This window comes from Neopsephotus bourkii, unplaced genomic scaffold, assembly GCF_033783945.1.
Source record: "Neopsephotus bourkii isolate Nb327-2 ecotype Australia unplaced genomic scaffold, CSIRO-AGI_Nbou_v1 NB_1572, whole genome shotgun sequence".
Taxonomy (NCBI): Eukaryota; Metazoa; Chordata; class Aves; order Psittaciformes; family Psittacidae; genus Neopsephotus; species Neopsephotus bourkii.
The window spans coordinates 2569762-2590980 of NW_026902048.1; the positions used below are offsets into that span (position 1 = coordinate 2569762).

The 21219-nt window shown below is 42.5% G+C and overlaps 1 protein-coding gene across 2 annotated transcripts in view; it reads left to right on the plus strand.

The window, feature by feature from the left end:
- The window catches only part of ADAMTS17 (ADAM metallopeptidase with thrombospondin type 1 motif 17), a 170255-nt gene that overhangs the window by 21224 nt on the left and 127812 nt on the right, over positions 1 to 21219 (plus strand). For both annotated transcript variants that reach the window (XM_061371256.1, XM_061371257.1), the window contains exons 4-7: positions 1770 to 1942; positions 12472 to 12555; positions 13027 to 13184; positions 18884 to 18927. In XM_061371256.1, coding sequence (XP_061227240.1) covers positions 1770 to 1942; positions 12472 to 12555; positions 13027 to 13184; positions 18884 to 18927 — 459 coding nt within the window. The remainder of the gene's footprint in view (positions 1 to 1769; positions 1943 to 12471; positions 12556 to 13026; positions 13185 to 18883; positions 18928 to 21219) is intronic.

Genomic DNA, 21219 nt, shown 5'->3' on the forward strand with positions numbered 1-21219 from the left:
TTGACAGCTGATGCCTTGGGCAGAAAAGCACGTGCAAAGCTATGCTGGATGGCTGCTAGACGGCTTCAATAGAGATATGGGATGGACATGTGCAAATCTGCATATTGACGAGACAGAAAATATATGAATGAGCAGGAGGCAGGGAGTCCATTTCAGGTAGGCTTTGGAGGGCTTAAAGCTGATGGAGTTTATCACCCCGAGTACAAGAGGTCAGTCAGGGAAAGCAGATGATCCGAGTGCATTTACCAGCCTGGGAAAGAAGGGAAATTCAAGCTGGATTATGTAAGGTAAACAGGCTGTGGAAAACCAGGGTCCGCGAATGCTAATTCAGATCTGCCTGCTGCAGAATGGTGCTTTGCTAAGAGAGGGGCTCAGGTTAAAACTATGCAAAATGTAAAAGTGTGACAGAAGAGGCACTGTCTGATCATTATGATCTATCCCATGTCACTTTTGCATTGAATGTTGTGTATATGCTCGTTCAGAACATGTTGTGTGTTCTGCTCCCTTTGCCATTGGAAGAAACCAATGCATGAATCAGTATCAAACCAGTATCAGTATCTTATCCATGGAATACTGCAGGCTGAGCAGCTAGCAGATGTAATTTCAGTAATTCTTGGCGTTTGTTTCTTACTGCAAAATAAATTTGTTTTAATGACTTCATTTGCTTTTCTTTCATTTTACGATTGAAAACATGAATACATTTTGTGTGACTGCGGTGAAGTGAGTAGATTCAATTTCAGATCTGGACTTAGTTTCTCCTTTGTTCATGCTTCAGCTGCTTTGTACATTTGCCTTTGAGCTGTGAAACACATTTCACCTTTCAGTTTAGAAGAGGACAAATTAGTAATACCTGAGTTTCTTAGTATGGAGGAAGGGAGGTTTAACTTCTGTGTTTCATTTTTGTGTTGACGCTACTGTTTCACTTTCAAGTCTTTAGGATAGGTCAATTTCACAGGTCTTGTAACTTCAGTTCATTGAGGTCTAGGGATTCCCTGCTTTTGGTGCACATACCACAATAAAGATGCATGTGAGCTCTGCACGTAGGTGGCCAGTGACTGCAGCTGCTGGTGCTGGTGCTCATGCCAATAGCAGTAAATCAGCAAAGAAAGCTTGAGAAGGTCTTATCTAGCCTGACCTTCTGCACTCCTGGGTTCCATCCAGAGACTTCTGCAGCTGGCCAATGATTCATGTTCCAAAGCACTCTTAGCTTAAATTTTTTGAGGCTCTGTTGTGTTCAGTTACATTGCTCTGGTAGGGCTAGTAGCAGGTGAAAATACAACTGATGGAAATAGTGACTCCAGGAACATCTCACAACTTCTGTGGCTCAGGAGAACCTGCAGAATCTCAAGTGTACATTGCACCCTAAAGAGCACTCTCCTATCCTGAAGTTTTCTTCAAGAGATTTTTCCTTAGTTAGCATCTATTCCATTCTAGAGGAATGATGCTACTTTCACATGCAAGATGTCCAGTTTTGGAAAGTTTTGCAGGAGCATGACTTCTTGGTTTGAATTCTGGTTTATCTTTTGCTTTTCTGGACTTCTCTTTTTTCCATTGTCTTTTCTATTTGCTCGTAACCTGGTGGTCTCATGCGAATCTGCACACAGAGGTACAGATGTACTTGCAGTGGAACCTCTTGATTGCTTCTTTTTATCAGCAAAGAACACTTCAATTAAAGGGCATTACAACCTGAATGTGCACAAGAATGTTTGTTGAAGAGTGTAAATGTTTTATTATGATCTGCCAGCCTTAATAAGGATTTTGACTTTTAGAAAAGAAGAGACAAAAGAAGATGAAATCAACCAATGAGTGGAGGGAGAGAAGAAACGCCATTCGACTCACCAACGAGTATACAGTAGAAACCCTGGTGGTGGCAGATGCTGATATGGTCCAATACCACGGTGCAGAGGCTGCCCAGAGATTCATCCTCACAGTTATGAATATGGTAAGTAGGCATTTTACTCTCAAAAGAAGAACAGTTCATATCAAGAGTAGGTTAAAGCTGGCTTCCTTGACAGCTGAAACGGGCCACTGTTTTGACCTTGAGGTATGAGGAAAAGTTTTGGTTTTCTTATGTCATGTGCCTCTTCTCCCCCATCTATATGATTTCCTGTATTTGCTAAAGGACATCACAATGAAAAACTTTTTTGAAACTGAAATTGCAAGTTTTCATTAGGAAATATTCCATCATTGTTGAAGAATGGTGTTTTCTGCCATGTTTTATTATTGAAGCCAACAGTCATATTGATTTCCAACAGAAAACCCATCTTTCAGTCAGTTAGAAATACTCTTTACCTCTGATTTTTGCATAATGAAAGTGTCTGCCTGCCTTGCTGCAGAAAACAGGACAAAGTCACTACCAAACTGCCAGCTGATCCCATTCCTTTCACCAAGGATCTCTTGGGCTGCCTGAAGTGGTGTGCTGATCACACCTCTGAATAGTTGGAGTTGGGCTTTAGAAGCATTCAAGAACTTCTGCAGGGAACCTGCCAGGAGTGAGGAAAGCCTTTAGAAACTGCAATCTCCAGTGAAGTGTGGGTGTTAATTTGTTAGCTGGCCTAGTAGTTTAAGCCTTCTGTCTCAGTTGATAAGGGGACACAAAGTCTCCTGCAGTGAATGCTCTCTCACTCACTTGTTGTCAGTGCCAATAAAAAGATAATGGCTAAATTGGATGTGGACACTGAAAAGTCTGCTCAGAGACGGCAGGGGTCCTTCCAGAGGCATTTGTGCAAGGAAGTCTTTAAGGAAGCTGGTATTCTTCTGCCCATGCTATTGTAACATCCAGGAACAGTTCATTCTCCTGATTACTGATCTGTTGTTGTTCACAAATAGCAAATTAGCTTGGAAAAAAAACCCAGTTCTTAATAGTAATTGACTGGTAACACTTCCTAGTGAAGAGCTGAGTGATGGATGCTCAGTGCACAATCCAGCTATGGGACAACAGCTTTTTCAAAGGTCTTGTGTTCTGTTAAGCACTGGTGTGAGGGAGCTCTCCTGTAGTGAAATGCTTTGCTGATTAAGCACGGAATAAGTAGTCTTTTTCTGTTAACAAGCTGCTTTTCTGTGTCACTTCCTCTACCGTTTATTTTGCCTTTTGGCATGCTGTGACAATAGCCACTTAATAGGGCTTCACTGTGTCTCTACATTTATTTGGATTGATTGGTAGGAAATGTCTTCTTGCAACAAACCCATTCATGTCGCCTTCACTTCAGGGTCTACTTACTGGCTTTCTTGCATTTAAGGATGTGTTTGCTGGGGGCACAAGAGCCTTATTCTTCTCAAAGCCACGGTCTTCCAACCTTAAATTCCTGTACCAGTTCTGCAGTGAGCAGGCAGGACATAAGGCCAGCTCTGAACAAGTTTGCTTCTCAAGTCACTTTTTGAACAAACAGAAGTCCATACTCGTATATAATGTACAGGTCAGAGCTGAGTTTCTTCTGGTGTCAGATGTTTGGGACCTCGAGGCGGGGTGATGGCGACTTTTTATTTGCAGCGGTAGCCCAAAAATCTGTTCCCTCCTAAAATCTGTTCCACATTGATAATAACAATCTGCTGTTGTGTCCCACAGTTCTGGTGGGGCTGGGACAGGGATTATACATGTGAGAGCTTTTAAAACATGTGTCTGATCATCTGTCTTGATGATCCTCATGCCAGAAGGTCAGTTATTTCAGTGTAGCCATTAGTGCTTCTCTATCTTGTGTAGCGTTATCAACCTATGAAGATTGTTTGGGTTGAGAATACTGATAGACCAAGTCCCAAACAAAAGATGACCATGAATCCTGTTGTCTGTCCAGGCTGAGTACTGCAGAACATCTCAGCAACATCAGCTTGCCACGTGTGAATATGTATGTGTGGAGAGGTGCTGGTACATGGGCTGGGTTCTCTAAACCCATTTACTGTTGGGTTAATATTGAAGCTTAGTTTCCAATGGATTTGTCTGATGGACTTTTAAGCTAGGTTCTGATGCTGCAGTGTGAGCTCACACATTTATTAGGCACTAGAGAATGCACATGGAAGGGGACTGTTGGCTGAGGAACACATTTATCTAACAGCTAAGGTGCAAAGTCCAGCTGAAACACTTCCCGCTGTTAAGTCATTTTTCCTAGGGACTCACCCATGTGGCTTTCTGATGTCTGATAGGACCTGAATTTATATTTCAGCTTTTCAGCCTCCAGAGGAACACTGACAGAGTCTCTATCCTTTGGCCACCTACATTCCCACACTTGTAGGAGCATATCATCCTCCACGCCTCTACCTCCCTCGGGAAACTGGTTGTGAATGGCTGGAAAGATCAGAGGAATAGTAACAGACAAACACATAGATGGCATCATTGCATAAATCCTTTATTTTGAGGCTATAAACCAAGGTGAAATTCAAGGAAATCAAGGGGGATTTTCACATTTCATTTGCCACAATGAAAGCTTATCTTCATCCCAGCAAAAGAGGCTGAGGAACAATTCAGAAAACATATTTCAGGAAAAGAGATTGGATAGTCATGTGGTTTAGATAGGGCTTAGCCAGACTCTTCACTCAGCCACTACTCTTTGGGTAGCGCCTGAACCAGCCATGGTCAATCTTTGTGTGATAGTTTCTCATGTGTAAAGCTGCTATGAGGAATTAGGTCCTTAGCGCAACATCTGTTACATCCTTCTCTGGTGCAGGATCAGTTGTGCTCTGTATAACACACAGATGAAGGCCTCCTGGCTCCTTGAGATCTTTGTCTCCTGCCTGCCTCAATACTTCTGTCAGCCTTCTGTGGCTGTTAGTTGGGGGGCAGGATTTGCCCCATGATATTAGGCAGTGCTTATTCAGCTATGCTGCAGGATGGCGGGCTGCCTCTAAAAGAAACCAGAATGTTAATTTTGGCTTGGAGGCTTGCATTTAAGCAAATAGAACATTACTGGTCAGGGGTATATTAACTTAACTCCTCTCTGTAAGCCATTACGTTTACTGTCAAACCACAAAACAAGCATTAAGAGGTCTTATTAATGCATTTTATATTTATAGACATTTTAAATAAAGTGATCTGCCTTAAAGTATTTAATATCTATTTATGTTACAAGAATTTCTGAAGGGAAAAAAAGTCAGCATTACAAAATACTGGTTTATTGCTCCCTTGGTAAATGAGATTCTTGGGGAAAAAAAGCCCACCACCCTCCTCTAGAATAACAGCTAAGAAACACAGCAAGCCCCTTTTGCAGCCCAGAAATAAAATAACAGTTAGTGCTTCGTACAGAAAGTGCTGTGTTTTTAATAACATTCTGTGGTTCTGAATATCCCCCTGAACAGAGAATAGACTCACATTAAAGGTACTTGTTATTTCTGAATATCACTGTAGAGGTACAAGCTCTTCATTTACTAAGCTAACATTTGAAGTTATAAGACAGATTTTTCCAAGATCGTGGAAGAATTTCCCTCTAAGTTACTCTGTAATGTATAAGTAGGAACAAGCATGGCCCCAGGGCTTTGAGTTGACATTTTTTTAAGTCACCACCTCTAAAATGAAATCTCTTGTTTTCTGGCAAGATGTTTGGTTCAGCACAGTTTTGCTCATGGGCGGTTCCTGATGGCTTTGTGATAATGATGGAAGAGATAAGCTGATAAAGTTGTCAAATGTCACCATGTACATCTGCAGTTTTAGTGAGGCAGTGAGTTTATGGACATCCTGGATATGAGGACATAAACAGGCAGGGATAATAGTAGAATTATAGAAACGCAAAACCAACTTATTTTGCTCACCCATTCTGTTAGTCTGGCAACTAAAATCTCTCATTGCATTTCATCCACGTGGAGGCTCTTTGGATGGATGTTCTGTTTCTTACGAAGTTCTGTGTTGATCTTGCAACACATCATGGCTTCACCTAAACTGAACTTCAGGTTTCTCAGCCAGCAACTAGACGACCAGAGCACTGGCCTTTCTCTTTTCCTTTCCCATGTGTTCCTGTGTATCTGTTTAAAATAGCTGCCATTCTGGCCTTGGTTCAGGAGCAGGTTCTGAAGCATGAGGCATCACTGCTTTCTTGGAGGAGTTTTATGCTTTGTTTCCTCTTGTGTTTTCTTTTCCTCCAAGAGAAATGGCAGTAAGACAAAAAGGAGATTCTCTGTCCTCATAGCCAGGCAAACTGAACTGGCCTCTACTGCGTGTGGTCTTCATGACTTATGCTTTCAGCTTCTCATAGGGAACTCCAATTCAAATGATTGTGAAGTATATGATAAAGGAGGTATGAGACCCTTTGGAAAGTTCTGCCCATGACCATTGTGTTTTTAATGATGAGGAGTGACTGGTTTCAGCTGGTACCTGAACAGCAAGTTATGAATATTAGCTCCTTGCAGTTCTGCAGAGCTTCTTAGCAAACCAAGCCCCACTCAGACTGACCCTCTGAGCATTTAAAGACAGAGATGTCTGACTTTCCAAGACCACAGCATGGTAATTTAAAAGCTGCTTTCTATGGGGTTTTTTTTTTTCCCTGAGTGCATTTTTGGGGGGTTTGGAATAAATTACAACTGTGGCTTGGTTTTGAGCTTGCCTTTTTCTGAGAGAATACAGCATTCAGGGGTAGGTTACTGTGATGTGTGTTAGTTCTGCAGCTGTTGCTAAGCCATGCGATTAGTGTGGAAGCTCTTTGCAGCAGCAAGCAGTAACTTGAAGTTAGTGATCTTTGGGATGTCATTAAGAGGGAAATATTTAATGTTGTTCTTTAGGAATAATGCTGGTTTACTCTCTGAGGCCTCATTTTACACTCTGCAGATTGTTTTTCATTTGGATTTCCCCCGTGAGAGGGTTTTTTTATGTTAAAGGAGTAGATAAAATCATTTTTATCATGCATGCATTGATGGATTTATATCTGTGCTCTTGGGGGCTGGCACATAAAGGCTCCAGAGTTGCCACTGATAATTGGCTCCGTTTACCCTGATCTGGAATTTTCACGGTGGGAACAGGGAAGTAAAGGAAAAGGATGTAAGTATTTGATTACAGTCTATAGATTCCTCTTTTTCACTCCAGCAGCCCCAGGAGAAAGAGTTATGTCAACTATCTTATATGGAGCCATGAATATGTTCTTTTTCATTATATTTAATGGGGTAATTTGAACGTTTGGCTTCAGGTGGGTGTTAGAAATCCTATAGCACTTTTCAAACCAAGTGAAAGACAACCTCAGTAACCTGACTAATGCTTCTGCTGTCCAAAGCAGCCAAGGCAGTGGGGAGGCTCTTACTTGACTGCAATGCTTAAGGAAGAAAAAAGTCAATTTACCCTCAGGGTTGCTGTTCTGAACTCCAACACATCTGAAACACACACGTCTGCCTCCCACCATCCACCTGCAGAGGGAAGCTCCTGAGAATTAAAGATATTAAATTAAACTGATGTAGTTTAGTTCCTCTCTTATCCCAATTCCTCGTGCCTAGGTTGTACTTTATGCATGCTAGGGCAGGCCTGGACAGCTTATGCCAAAGCTGCATTTATTCTGTCCCTTCCAAGTCAAAGCTGTAAGTAGAAGGAAAGTCAGGAGGAATGCAAACAGAGGCAGAAGGGTGGTTCAAGCTTTTCCGTTTTCTGTAGGGCATTCTGTGCTGTAAAGCTGTGTCAGGGAAATGCAGATGAAAGAGGGAGATGGCAGAGATGGGCTTTATTCTTCTGCATTTCCCCTTCCATCTTTCTGCCTGCTTTGTATGCCTCTTTACCATACCTCTTTGTTTCCAAAGCTCACTCTCTACTTTTGATGACACCTCAAAGAGTGGAAGTCAATGCAGCATAGAAATTCACCTGCATTAGGGCAACAGGTGATCATGACCACACTTCAGCCATACTGACAACTTTTCACATCTCTTCCCTTCAGCCTAGTGACCAAGAACCTCCAGTTAAGCTGGTTTCTGGCACTGTGGTGATGTCCTAAACCACTAACTTTTGTATTTTATTCCACAGCAGCATGTCAGCCAGTTTCATGCAGCTCACACTTGTGTTCCTAGCTGCCTTATTTATTAAAATACTTCTAAAATACCCCAAATATATCTACTTTTCCCCTCTTGGAAGCGGTCATGGCAGGCTCAAGGGTGTGTGATGCAATTGCAGGCTTGAGGAAGGGTGGCCCATGGCACTGCGAGTGGGAAGGGAGGTGTCTGTGAGTCAGGCTCTCTGTTAATGCATGTTGTCCATGCAGCAGGAAATCTTGAGGACATCTGCTGCAGGAAATCCCATTCCTCCTCCCCTGGTACCAGTTCTCTCAGCCACCTCACTTGGCGCAGGTAGCTCACGTGCCTATGGCAGCCTGTGGGATGGCTTGGACATGCTGAGTCTATGGTTTCCTTGTAGGCTGGTGAGAAGGGCAGAAGGCGGTTACTGTCATGATGGAATCCAATCCTATGGATTTGGATTCTTGTATTTATTTGTTTGGATTCTATTATTTATGGTAACGCTTCCTTCAGACACAACCTACCTCACACAGTCTGGTTCAACACCAGCTGTGTGCTGCCAAAATGGCTATCAATAACCTGCACTGAACCCACCTCATTTATTCATCAAGTCACTTAAGATCTGATTGTCTTCTTGCTGAGGTTTCTTGCAGCTTTAAAGGCCATGCTTTGAGGCGGTTTGAGGTTTAATTTAACAGACGATGCATTGTGCAGTGGGGGGGCTGCAGGGGCCTCTCTGAGGAGAGCCCCGGAGCTGCTTCACACCGGACACAGCCGGTTCCGGCCGGTTCTGCGCTCCCCACACCACAGGAGCCGGACAGGAGAGCTGTGGTGCCTCTGTAGGAACTCGTTCAACAAAGGGCAAATGGCTGCTTAGGCTGTGAAGGAAAAACCAGTGTGAGGCTATCCTGGCCATGGCAGGAGGAGGAAGAGTGCTCCTGGTGATGGAGCAGAGGTTGCCATGCAGCCTGTGGAGAGACCAAGGTGGGGACATGGCTGCCCCTGAAGAATACTGCAGCCTGCACAGAGCACCCTGCACTGGAGCAGGTTTTCCTGACAGGAACTGTGGCTCATGGAGAGGATCCATGCTGCAGCAAAGTGTGAGGAGGAGGAAGGAGCAGCAGCAGAGAGGAGCTGTAATGGACTGACTGCAGCCCCCATTCCTCATCCGGAGTGAGGGGGCAGAGGAGTCAGGAATGGAGCAGCGGAGTTGAGCGTAGGAGAAAGCAATGGGATGAGGTGAGAGGAAAACATTGTATGGAGAGAAACAAATATAAATTAAACCAAGTTATTCTAATTGGCAATAAGTTAAATTTTCCTCAAGTCAAGTGTGTTTTGCTCATGAGGGTAATTGCTAGCCCTCTATCTGTACCTATGTAGTATGTCCTTTACTCAGTTAACGAATAAGAGCTGTTTGGGTGGTGACATTTCCTCATGTGGACCAATTTGCAGGCACACTTTTACATCTGTTTCCTTGTTAATTTGCCTGCAGATCTTAGCTCGTTTTGAAAGACAAGTTTATTTGTGGGTGGGTTGTGAACAGTTCCCAGCTAAATCTATGTACAGTTTTCTGTATGAAAATCTGCAGTGGGCTTTTTGCTAACAGCAGAAGAAATTGAAAAATATAAAGAAATAGAACAAAAAAATAGAAGAATAAAAGAAATAGAAGGCAGGTGAAGCTGGAGATGTCTCTCTGCTCTTCAGCTTGGCTCATGAAAGAAGATAGGAAATTGTACACGTGATATTTGGACAGTGTCCTGTAGTTCTGGTGCTGGACCATCTTAAATCACAGTGCTAATGTCTTCTTCAGCTGAGCTTCTTATGGTGACACTTTAAGTACTGAGAAACAGTGTGGAGTTGCATGAAACAAACCAAAATTACCATTCCTCTGGCCATTGTCTATCCATCTCTGAGGAAAAATGTTTGAAACTTCATTAAGAAATTATTTACATGGGGGTATTGTTAGCTATCATCTTTTCTTGCCTCTTCTTGGTAATAACTCATCTACGTAGATTTGTTCTTGCAGTTAAGCAACTCAGAGGCATGGCCAGAATATGCATTGCTGCTTTTGCTTGCACCATATCTTCAAAATCCGGCACGTTGTCTATCCTAAAACATCAGGAGAAGCATTTCCTGCTAATACACGTGGATTTGTGCTGCAGCAATAAGTAGCAACCTGTCACTATCAGAGTGTGATCGGCAACCACTCTGGTGTCAGGCAAGTTATGGTATGTTTACCTGTACACATGTTAAAGTACTGACTGCAGTGCAAAGGAACCAGTTGGACTGCATTGAAGCAACATCTCCCCCTTAATCCAGTCAGAGGTTATGGAGTGAAAAACCTGGTTCAGCCTCTGAGTGGGGGATGGATGCAGAGCTAGCTGGAGCAGATCTCTGATGAGAGAGGGTCTGTTTAGTGCTTTAGTTGTGATGAAGTAGAACAGCCACTTGTACCGGTCAGGCTTCTTTAGCAGAGCAAAAGGTTATTGTTCCTACTAGGCGACACAAGCTACCATCAGTCTGGGGCTGCTTTGTGCTCTATTTGAGAAAATAAGCAAACAAAGCTTGAATAAACAAGCAAAGTAAAGCCTCTCTTGCATGCCTAGTGTCCTTTTGGTTAGTATCCAATTGTTGCTGCAGCTAGCTAGGTTGAGCTCTTCTGAGATCACTGGTGGATGCAACTACAAGTGCAGTCAAAGTTATCCTTAGAACAGAGAGCATTAGAGAAAAGGAAGAAGGGCTAGCAGCCTTCAAAGTGACACACTAAACTCTCCAGCAGCTGGTTCTTGCTATGCAAGTTTCACCAGTGAAACTCACCTTTTGAAATCAGTGGTGTTTGGATCTCCCTGTGCTGGGTCTGGAGGCAGACAGCTTGTCTGCTCTACTGAAAAGGCAGGCACCATCATCCATTAGGCTTAATGATAAGAACTTATTTGCTGTACTCATTTTATGAGTAGAAATGTTATGGGATGGTCAGAGCTAGCAGTGAGCTAGGCAAATCAAAGGCATCCATCACAGGTAAATGTTTGTTAGCCTCTGGAGTGGTACAGGAGAGATTGATTTGATCAGTGTGATGCCCCTCTGACCCTCTCAGCTGAATGTCCATGTCTCCATTTACACATAGGTCAACTGTGTAAGAGCCCTTCTCTGCAAGTGCCAAGTTTATCCCCCGAGGTCCATAGTAAGAGGCTTTAGCTTCTCTACCAACATACCCCCGAGCTAAGCAAATAGTACCAGCGCTTGTCTGCATTTGTATACCAGCCCCAGGGAAGATAAATGGCTTATTGTGCTCACACTGAAGGTCAGTGGGTCAAATACTGAGTAGCGTCTGTCTTGCAATCTGTGCCTAAATTATAGGAAACATTTATGTGTGTGCTTAAATCCAACCCCAAACACTAAGGAGTTTAAGAACACCCTTACACTGGGCACATTCCTGAGTATTTGCACAAACAGGAAAAAAACCAAACCCAAACCAAGGACTGAAAACATAGTATCCAAAATGTGTTCATGTCTTGGGTTTTTATAGGAAGTTAGCTGAGCCTCTGTGATACTTCTAGCCAAATGAGCTGTGAGTAAGGAATACAGCTTACCTGAGGCCAAATCCTGCCTCCCATTAGTCGGGAGTCTCTCTTCTGTGGTCTTGGGGTTATTTTTTTGACTAAGTAGGGAATACAGTATTCATCCAGAGGTTCTTATGTGGTGTTTACACCTTTTTAAAATAAACCCCTCCCTCACCTTTTTTGATATAGTCCATTTAAAGCAGTTGTACATGGAGAAATGGGTGGAATAAAATCCTGGCATCAATTAAGATCTTATGTTCTAACCCATAAAAACGAGGTGAGGTATCTGAGCTGGAATGCAGAATCTGGAGAAAGCAGTAAGGTAGTTTCCGGTGCTATTTTTGTATTTCCTGAGGCTTGTGTCATTATGTGCTGCCTTATTACTATTCTCCTATATAAGATATGAAAATAACAGAGGGAAATTGCTTTTCCATTCGATTTCCTGAAGTCTAAAACACACCATTATTTCATCTTGCATTCAGATATCTCTGATATTTAAATGCTGAAGATCCATATTAGTTGGATGCTTCGCAACGTATGTCCATGTTCCTGAGAGTTTCGTTTATGCTTAGATTTCCTTTGGAATATTTCACTCCTTTCTCCTTCTTGGTTGTTTCTCTTGTTTATTCCGGTTAAAAGTATCTTTCTTTCTGCAACTGGCATGTGTAGTTTTTATTATGTTATCATATTTTTCATCCCTGAATGCAGAATCTTGCTCAGATTAGGCACATGGGTCAGGTGGTGAAGCCCAGTGCGCTAGGACAGGAGCAAACCTACCCTTTTTCTAAGTGATTTGGCTACACTGTAATGTGTGGAACTAAGAGTAATAACAGTAGCTGTTAAAATTCTTGATTGTATTGAGTGTAGTAGCACAACCGTTTTGGGCTTGTTTGGGGTCATTTTTTCAAGGCCAAATGCCTAACTATAGCGACAGTTAGTTCCCACAGTTATTATTAGGTCTCATATTGTTACTGGTACACTGGATGTTTTCTTTGCATTTTGACAGGTATACAACATGTTTCAACATCAAAGTCTTGGAATTAAAGTCAACATTCGAGTGACCAAACTAGTGCTGCTTCGCAACCGTCCTGTAAGTTCTAACTCATCTTTACCCTGCAGCTCTGGTTGGACTGTTGTAGTCTCACAGGCAGAGCAGCGTCCCTGTCTGGGGTGGGGAGTGGGCCATGTCCGCCTACATGGTCACCAACTATGAGTAGTGTCCGCTGCATTTTACCACGTGGTATTAAAGGTAGGGAGTGTGGGGGGCTGTGGAAGTGAAAGCATCTTCTTATACAGCACTACATTCAAAAGTCTCTTAAGTTTGGCTTTTGTATGATAATGAAAGCTGTATCATAAAATGCCAGGTTGGAAAGGACCTCAAGGATCATCTGATCCAACCATTCTAGTCCCTAGCTCACTTGCTCAGATGAAGCTGGTTTTGAGCTTTTTGTTCTATCACATCTGTATTTTTAAGCCCCTGATTTTTCATTGGAGGTCTAATGCTTTATGTAAAGAATGTGACTGATATTTATTCTTTTGTATCTCTTTTTTTTCCCAAAAGGCAAAGTTGTCCATTGGTCATCATGGAGAGCGGTCTCTGGAGAGCTTTTGTCAATGGCAAAATGAAGAATATGGTGGGGCAAAATACCTTGGTAACAACCATGTTCCTGGCGCAAGGGATGACACCCCTCCTGTGGATGCTGCTGTTTTTGTAACCAGGTATAGTGAGGTTTAGTTTATCAGTTTACTTCACTAATGGCCTATAGTCAGTGATGGGTTTGTCCAGTCTAGCAGTAATCTAAGAAAAAGATCTGTTGATGATGATACATGTGCTACCTACATGCTGTGCAGATGGCTCAGATGAAAGTGGTTTGTCTTCTTTCTGTGATACTTCACAAGGTTGTGCAAAAGCACCTTTCCTTTTGAGCCACAGTGTTGTCATAGTTATTGTCAGGATACTAGTAAGACAAGGCTGTAGCACAGGTGCTGTTTTCTCACACCAGCTGGAATATGTTGGAGAAAAAGTGAGGTTTTGGAGCATAAACCCTTCTTCCTAAAAGAAAGAAGCTGTGGAATTGAAAATCAGCTGAGAACATGTGCTCTGTGTATAATTAGGTACAAATCAGCTGAACAGCCTGAGAGGAGCAGCCAGTGTATCAGTAGTGGGGATGTCAGTAGTGCTGTACGTGCTAGAAAAACACTACTGCCTCCCCACTTCTTCCCCAGATTGAGGCAGGAAATGTCTATACTGCAGTTTAATATCATTTACCACTTTCACCTTTTTTTCTCTGCCAATAGTGTAGGTAGGAATACATGTTTTTGCATAAACTGCCATTGTGATTGCAATAATCTTCTGGGTTAACAGTCACATTGCAAACTATCCATGGGATTTTGGTGTGTGTTCAGTAAAATAGCTGGTGAGCAGGGCATGGGCCCTGCAAAGTTCCTAAGAATGCACCTTCACAGACATGAGTGCAGCTCCCACAAATCCATGTCTCTCCTCTGTATTCAGTGTAGTCCAACCAAGCACTTAAGCAGATACTTAACATTTTAGACAGGGTGAATAGTTCCTTTGAAGTCAATGGGCTGCACATCCTGGTTATAGTTAAGCATATATTTCACTGGACCAGAGCCTAAAACAATAACTGACATTTTTGCTAAACTCATCTTGGCATCCAGTTGTCCCACATGACAAGCCAGGCATACAGAATCTCTTCTGATGTGCTCAAAGCATGTGGTGGAGGAATAAGCAGGGCACTTCATCTGTGCAGTCTCTCTGCAGCTTATGAAATTGAATGTATAATGTCAGGCTAAGTGAGTTGGACTTGGGCTTCTGGGAAAATTGTAGAAAGACTTTGTAGGAAGAATTGTCCAATAGATTTTCAGGGGTTTGCAGTCAGAATACCTGGAGAAGTACAGGATTGGTTGAGCTAGAAACTAAGTTCAGATTGTGTGAGAAAGTTTGGTCTAGGGAGTACATTGCTGTGCATCAGAACAGCATTTTTCCTGTTTGATAGGCCATCAGTGTGTACTTGTGGTCGTTTTCCTTCCTTCTTGTGATGTCTTGTGATCCCTAACCCATCTCGCTTCTGCTGCATAGAAGATACCGAGTTGTTTGGAAGACTTCTGGCCCAGCAGCCCGATTCCTGCGTCAGGGAAATAAGGCTTTCTACTCTTGGCGTTGGAAGTGTGTGTATGTGTGTGTGTGTCCCTGGACCCTCCCCAGGCTGTCCAGATGGACCACTGGTAGAGGATGTGGGAGCAACAACATGTCCAGCACAAACAATTGCGCCAGAAAAAGCAGAAGCTGAATTTTCAGCAGCTGCAGCTGCTTTAGGGCTAGAAACAGATCCTGTAGGGTCAACCTCTGAAGAAATCCCCGTGGTTCCAATCTGGCTGTGCTCATCTGAAACACCAAGACGCACTTGTCTTTTGAAACTTCACCTCTAGCTGATGTTCCCCGTGTACTCATCTGTATGCAGAAGGAGATTATCTAGATGGTAAATATCTCTCCTGTGGGATTTTGATAGTATCCCCTATCAAGTTCCAGGAAAAAGGCAAACTATGTCAGTGAAATAAGACGTACCATTGTCCAGTTCAGTAAATGAGACAGTGAGAATAATCTGTTATAGCCCTGAAGGTCTGAGTGTAGTGTTATATATATAATCCTCCTTTTCTTCTTCATATCCTGGTTTTGAACTTGCAGAAATTCAAATCTCTTGTCATGTATGGATAATGTACTTCATATTTTAATGGGCAGCTGACCAGGATAACTTCTCTTTGTGGGATCTGTATCTTCAGTGATCTTAGAAGTATGTTTCATTGGAAACATATTCCCCCTCTTGATCTGTCTTTTGCATTCCCTAGGAAATCTTCAGACACACTGATGTTCTCCCCACCTCCTTGCTGTAGGTGCTTGAGCCACTTACTAGACTAGTGATGTATACTAGCAGAGAGAAGAGTGACATAACCTTGACAGGAACAGCACTTAGAGCTGTCATTAAGCAAAGACATGAGTTTATTTTCCTGACATAGTGGTGTAGCTTTTCCATTTGCAGCCTGCTCCTCCCTTCCCCATTTCTCCAGCCTTTTGCCTTCCCATTAAATGGGCAAATGAAGCAATTCAATGTGCACTGAGAAAACTGGGTGCAGAGTGCTACTAAATGTATATATGGACGTGGAAAGTTTTCTTTGGCAGCTGTACCAGTTTCCTCTGTCCTTTAGCTTTATGACCCTGCAGGGTGAAACTGGTCAAAAGATGTCATTTGAAGGATGCTGGGAAGGGGCTGCTAAACAGAATGCTTCTTATTCATGTTGCACAGTTCAGCTACTGTCTTTCTTTCTTGCAGGAAGGACTTGAATTGCAGAATTTAGCTTAGCACAGTTAGGTATTTTTTTCCAGTTCGTGTGAGCCAGATGGAAGAGTGACTGCAGGAGGAGTTCTGAGCTCTTCTTTTCTGGCCATTTTTATTGAACAAACAACTGACTTGTTGTCATTATTTTAGAAGAACTGTTGAAGTCTGCTAATGGAAACTGTCTGCACAAGAGCAGTTATCTACCACAAGTGATAGTGACGGAGATCTTCACAGGTCCCTAGAAGATGAGAATACATGTCCTGCTTGGTTCAGTCAGGGGCTAAAAGTGGAGAGTAAAATTGCTTCACAGCTACAGTGTGTGATTTAAATATATTGTTGGAGACTGAATGTGATAAGGTCAGATCTTGGATTTGAACTGCAGCTTCTGGAGTAAGAGTTTTACTCCAACATAGCCCTATAAAAGAGTCTCATAACAAAAGGATGTCTCTGTGATAAGAGACATTGCACATGCAATTAAGGTATCTTTTTTATAACTTTGGAGTGTCTTTATAGTATCATTCATGTCAAGTTCTTGTGTAAAAAATATAGATGGAGTGAAGCTCAAAAAGACACCAGGGACAGACCTGTGGTTGATACCTTTTTGAAAGCAGAGCAGTTTCAGTGCCATGATGGGGCCATCTTACCTCACTGGTGTGATTGATCCAGAGGTGAGATAGATCTTTCTTAAAGTGTTTTCTCCCCTCTGACTGCTCTGATTGAAAGGCCTGTGGAGTTTCAGTATATAGGTTTTGTGATGGAGCGGCTGCTTGCCTTTGGCAGAAGTCTGAGACTCATCAAGCTCATTTGGGGCTAAAGGTTTGGATGTGCTTTTCTGTTTGGCTAAAGAGTTTTGGGGTAAAATGTTTACAGTAGGTCTGGAGGATTTAAAGTTTGGAATTTTGGTACTTTGAATAGAAGGATGGTGTCTCTTGGACTTGGGACTTGTGTTTATGACAGTTTAAAGGACAGGCTGAGGAGGTTTCATACTTAGAGGCCTGCATGCAGTAAATTGAGCAGATCTAGTCATTTCTTGCTGACCCATTTCAAGTCCTTCCCTGGCCAGACAGAATCACAGCACTCTCTTTCAGAGAAGGAGTGTTCTGCCTCTGTAGGAGAGAATGCAAGTTTGCTGGATCATTTACAAGACCCCTCATTTTATGGCATGGTGGTAATTTCTGTAGGGAGCTGCCTGAAAGTATCAGACACCTTTCAGTGTACAACAGAGTGCAGGAGCAAAATTGCTGTGCTTTATTTGCAGAGCTGGCCAGCCCCTGCAAAGAGATGCTTTTCTAGCAATGGCCTCCTGCCATCTACTAATAGTTCAGCTATCTGTTGTCACAAGAAAAGCATCTGTTTGATTTACCAGTTTATATAACATAATAAGTCCTTAAATAAACCTCTGTCAAGTTGGCTCTGGGAACTCAAGCAGGCGTGTTTGTGCCAGCTCCGTCAGGAGACTGTCATTAGTCTTCTCTGGAAAGGCTGGAATGCCAAGGTGTCGAGACACAGTCAGGCTATGGTGAAAAATGAAAGCTGGGGCTGGTGTGTGGTCGTAGCTTCCGATTCTGTTTTGTTCCCATCTGATTTTTTAACACTTCGGTGGTTGTTACAGTTTTTCTGCATTTAAGCATGGTTGGTTTTCAATGTCTGCTTAACAAAAGCTGGTAGAAGCTGTTGTTTCTCTCCTTCCAAGCCCTTGACAACTTGATTTGTGACTTTCAAAGGACTTTGGTGTGAAGGGTTTGGGTTCATCAGCTGCAGTCCTGGGCCTTAAATCCCTTTTCCTATAACCCTAGATTTCATATTTTTCTTCAGAAAGTAGTATTTTTAATCTTCCCCTATTTTTATCTTTCTCCAAGTGTTTTCTTTTTCTAAGTATTTATCTTTCTCTAACTATTTTTAATCTTCTCCCTGCCAAACTCTTAAACTCAGACTCCCACTGGACACTCAGGCATTTCAAATATCACACTCCAAATGTACTAATCTGATTCTCTCAGTAGCCTCCCCGCAGGGTGAGGAAAGCCATAATGATAGAGATTATGGTTCCTCAGCTTCCCTTGGGAACTCCTGAAATGTTTTAGCACATGCTTTTCTCCAGCTTCTCTTCATAGCAGATCACGTTGCAAAGCAGGTCTGGTGAAGATAGCTCCTAAAGGTTTGGGTTGAAGTGCTTATTGAAATGTATTCAAACCATTAGTTTAGTTGTAAAATACTTTTTCTCCCACACTTGTTCTTCTGTCATGAGGAATCTTATTTACATCTACTCATGTGAAGTATCATTGCTTAGATGGTGAACTTCAAGGTTTTTTATTCTTTCTGTTTAATACAGTTCCATGGATCCCTGGTTGATCCGTGGGTGTCGAGGGCACAGGTAATAGATCCTGTCTTGATGAGATGTGGGGGAGTAACAGAGACCAAATGAAGTCTCTTGAACCTCTCTGTGTTGGGTTCAAAGCATAAAATGGCAAATTGGACTGTAATGAGTGTAGCTGAACCCAATTCACCTGGCTGTTACCTGGCAAATCTTGAAGTTCTCTTCCTTCTTCCTTATCAACATCAGTCTTCACTTTTAAATCCTGCTTCTTTCTTGTGCTTTACTGTACTAGTGTAAGAAGAAAAAAACCTGAAGAATTAAGAATTTCTGGCTGTACGTATTCAGTTCTGTGTCTCCAGGCAGCACCCCAACACATCTCCTCCTCCCACTTTTAATGATGCTGTTACATCACAGGGTGCCTGCTCCTTTTTGTTACAGTTCTCTTGTGAAAATAAGAGGTTCAGTTTTAATCCAGTTGCAGAAGTCTGACATCACAGAGTGAGGCTCTTTTACATGCTGAGGTCTGTTCAATTGGGCTGTAGTATATGGAGCTGATTCACATAATTGCTGTAATCTCACAGTAGCAATCAGTGCTATCTGTGTTGTCATCATGTAGCCTGCACAGCAGTTGTAAAAAAACCCTCAAACCTCAACACCCATGATATGTGAGTCATGCATCGCTGCTTTTCCCTAGCCTCAAGTCTGGAGGCACAGGATACATTTCACTTCTGTTCTGTTTTTCTTTCTAGGACAGATTTCTGCGTACACAAAGACGAGCCTTGTGACACTGTGGGTAAGTGAAAGAAGTAGGGCAGACTGTTTTGATAGCCAGCACCGTACTAAGAGGAGCTTTCTGGGCTTGGTTCGCTGTTAAGTTGCTTTTGCTATTCTGTATATCTCTGTGATACCAATAGGATTAGTTGAGCAGGGTATGAATTATAAATAAAATGTTAATTAAATATTAACCCCTTGTAAGCACTGGAGGCCTCTGAGTTCAGGAAGTGATCTGAAATATTCCTGCTTTGAAGTGGATGTAGAATTAGATAACTGGAGATTAAGAAACTGTCTTTTGGTGTGTCTGTACAATGCTACTTTCAGTGCTCTCTCACCTAAAAGAACTTGCAAATTAATGAATGTATTTCCCATTGTAAGAACCTGTGTAACACTCCCAGATCAAACTGGCACTCAGACACCAGAGAAGAATACCTCATTGTAGGAAAGCCAAGTTAAATCTTCTGCCTCCTACTTCTCCTACTTCCTAATGGCCTTTAATCTTATCCAAACCCTGGATACACAGGGTCATTGCATCCCACATGTTAAATACATTATTTATGTAGCTTAGGTAGCAGTAACCTTCACTGTACCTGTCCTCCTGGTATCTTTAAGTAGCTGCGGTGTTTGGAGGCACAGCTCAACATCCTCTCCATGACGATTGCGTGACTTTTTTTAGGCTTGCCTCTATGTCAAGTGGCCCCTTATCCTACATCCTATGTAAACTTGGAGTGGATCCTGATTTTCAGCTGATCTTATAGTCCAGTGTTCAGAGAGACACAGATCTAGGGTTTGCTTTGCTTTACCACCCAGTAGTGGGTGATGAAGAGCACAGGGGGGAAATGCCTTCAGTAGGACCTCTGGAAGTACCTACAGAAGCCTCAGCCCAGAAGGCAAGTCCTTCCCCTTCGGTTTTGTGGGGATTGATCAGGTAAAAGGAGGAAATACAGAGCTGGAAAACACACACATTTTCTTTTCAAACATGGACAAGGACTGGCCTCTATGTCCAAGGTCTTTTTTGCCAGTCAGAATCTCTTGCAATCATTTATTCCGTGCCCAAGGGAAAACACACTTCCACTGAGAAGGGTTTTTATACTGTGTACCTGCATCTGGAGATGGCTGTTGTAAGATGCAATAAAGTAACAAAAAGAAAGAAGAGAAGCTGGTGGCAGGCACATGCTGACTAAGGTCAGAGCTCTTTCCATTTGTAAAGACAGTATTGTTGAAGATCTCTATTCAGGGAATTATATTACCATAGACAGCATGACTAAGGAAATATTTTTGTAACTTCTTTTCTGTTCTTACAATACCCAAGTACTTCTTGCTGCAGGCTGTGGCTGCAGTGGAGAGAGCGGAAGATCAGAGCAACAAAGATTAAACTCATTTGTGACTCTCTTCAGCATAGTTTTTCCAAGATATTTAAAGGTGGATGTTCCTAGGACAAAACCAGCCTGGCCTCCTTGCTGTCTTCAGTCTTACTTTTCCTTCCTTCCTTCCTTCCTTCCTTCTCCCTGACGGTTTTATTATATAGCAGCAAAGCACCAGTGTCTTCACTTACGCGTTTTCTATGCCCCACTGTTTCTGTTGTCTGAACCCAGAGGTGGTGTGCTGTCTCTGTTGTTGCCAGGCTCCTATTCCTAATTCTAGCTCCCAAGTTAGTCCACTCCAAAACAGCAATGTTACCTGTGAAAGCAAGAAGCTAGCAGAGTGGAATCATATTTGGTCTTTCAGTGATGCTGAGGTTATAACACTCCCCAAAGTTCTTCAGAATAGCAGCTTGCTTTCATTTCTTGCCTTATGCTTCACTTCTATATATTAAGAACATGATCTCAACAGATGCATATGTGGTTTTATACCTGCTTATGGATGACGTTGGCCATTGCAATGTGGTATGCTGCCATCCTGTAAAGGAAGAAACATCTTTCTGGTAAGCAGGCATTCCCCTAAACTAGGAGACTGAGGCTACTTCTCTATATAAGGGAGAGGATCTGGGCTCTAGACTCCTGATTTCTATTCCCAGCTCTGGCATTGACTCACTGTGTGACATTTGGCAAGTCACATTCTGAATGCTGCTGTCTACCTCCATGAAATGAGGATTTTGAGTGCAAAGCTACAGGAGATTGCATGACTTAAGAACTTCTCACCCAAAGCAGCATGATGTCCTTGATTATATGATGCAATACAAGTCTAGAATCTAATGTTTCTTAGTCATGTTCAGGAAACTACAAAGAATCTATTAGATGATGTGTACTGAAATCAGAGGACTCGGAGAGCTGCAGGTAACGGGTGTTCTAGTGACAGTTCCTTGATTTTC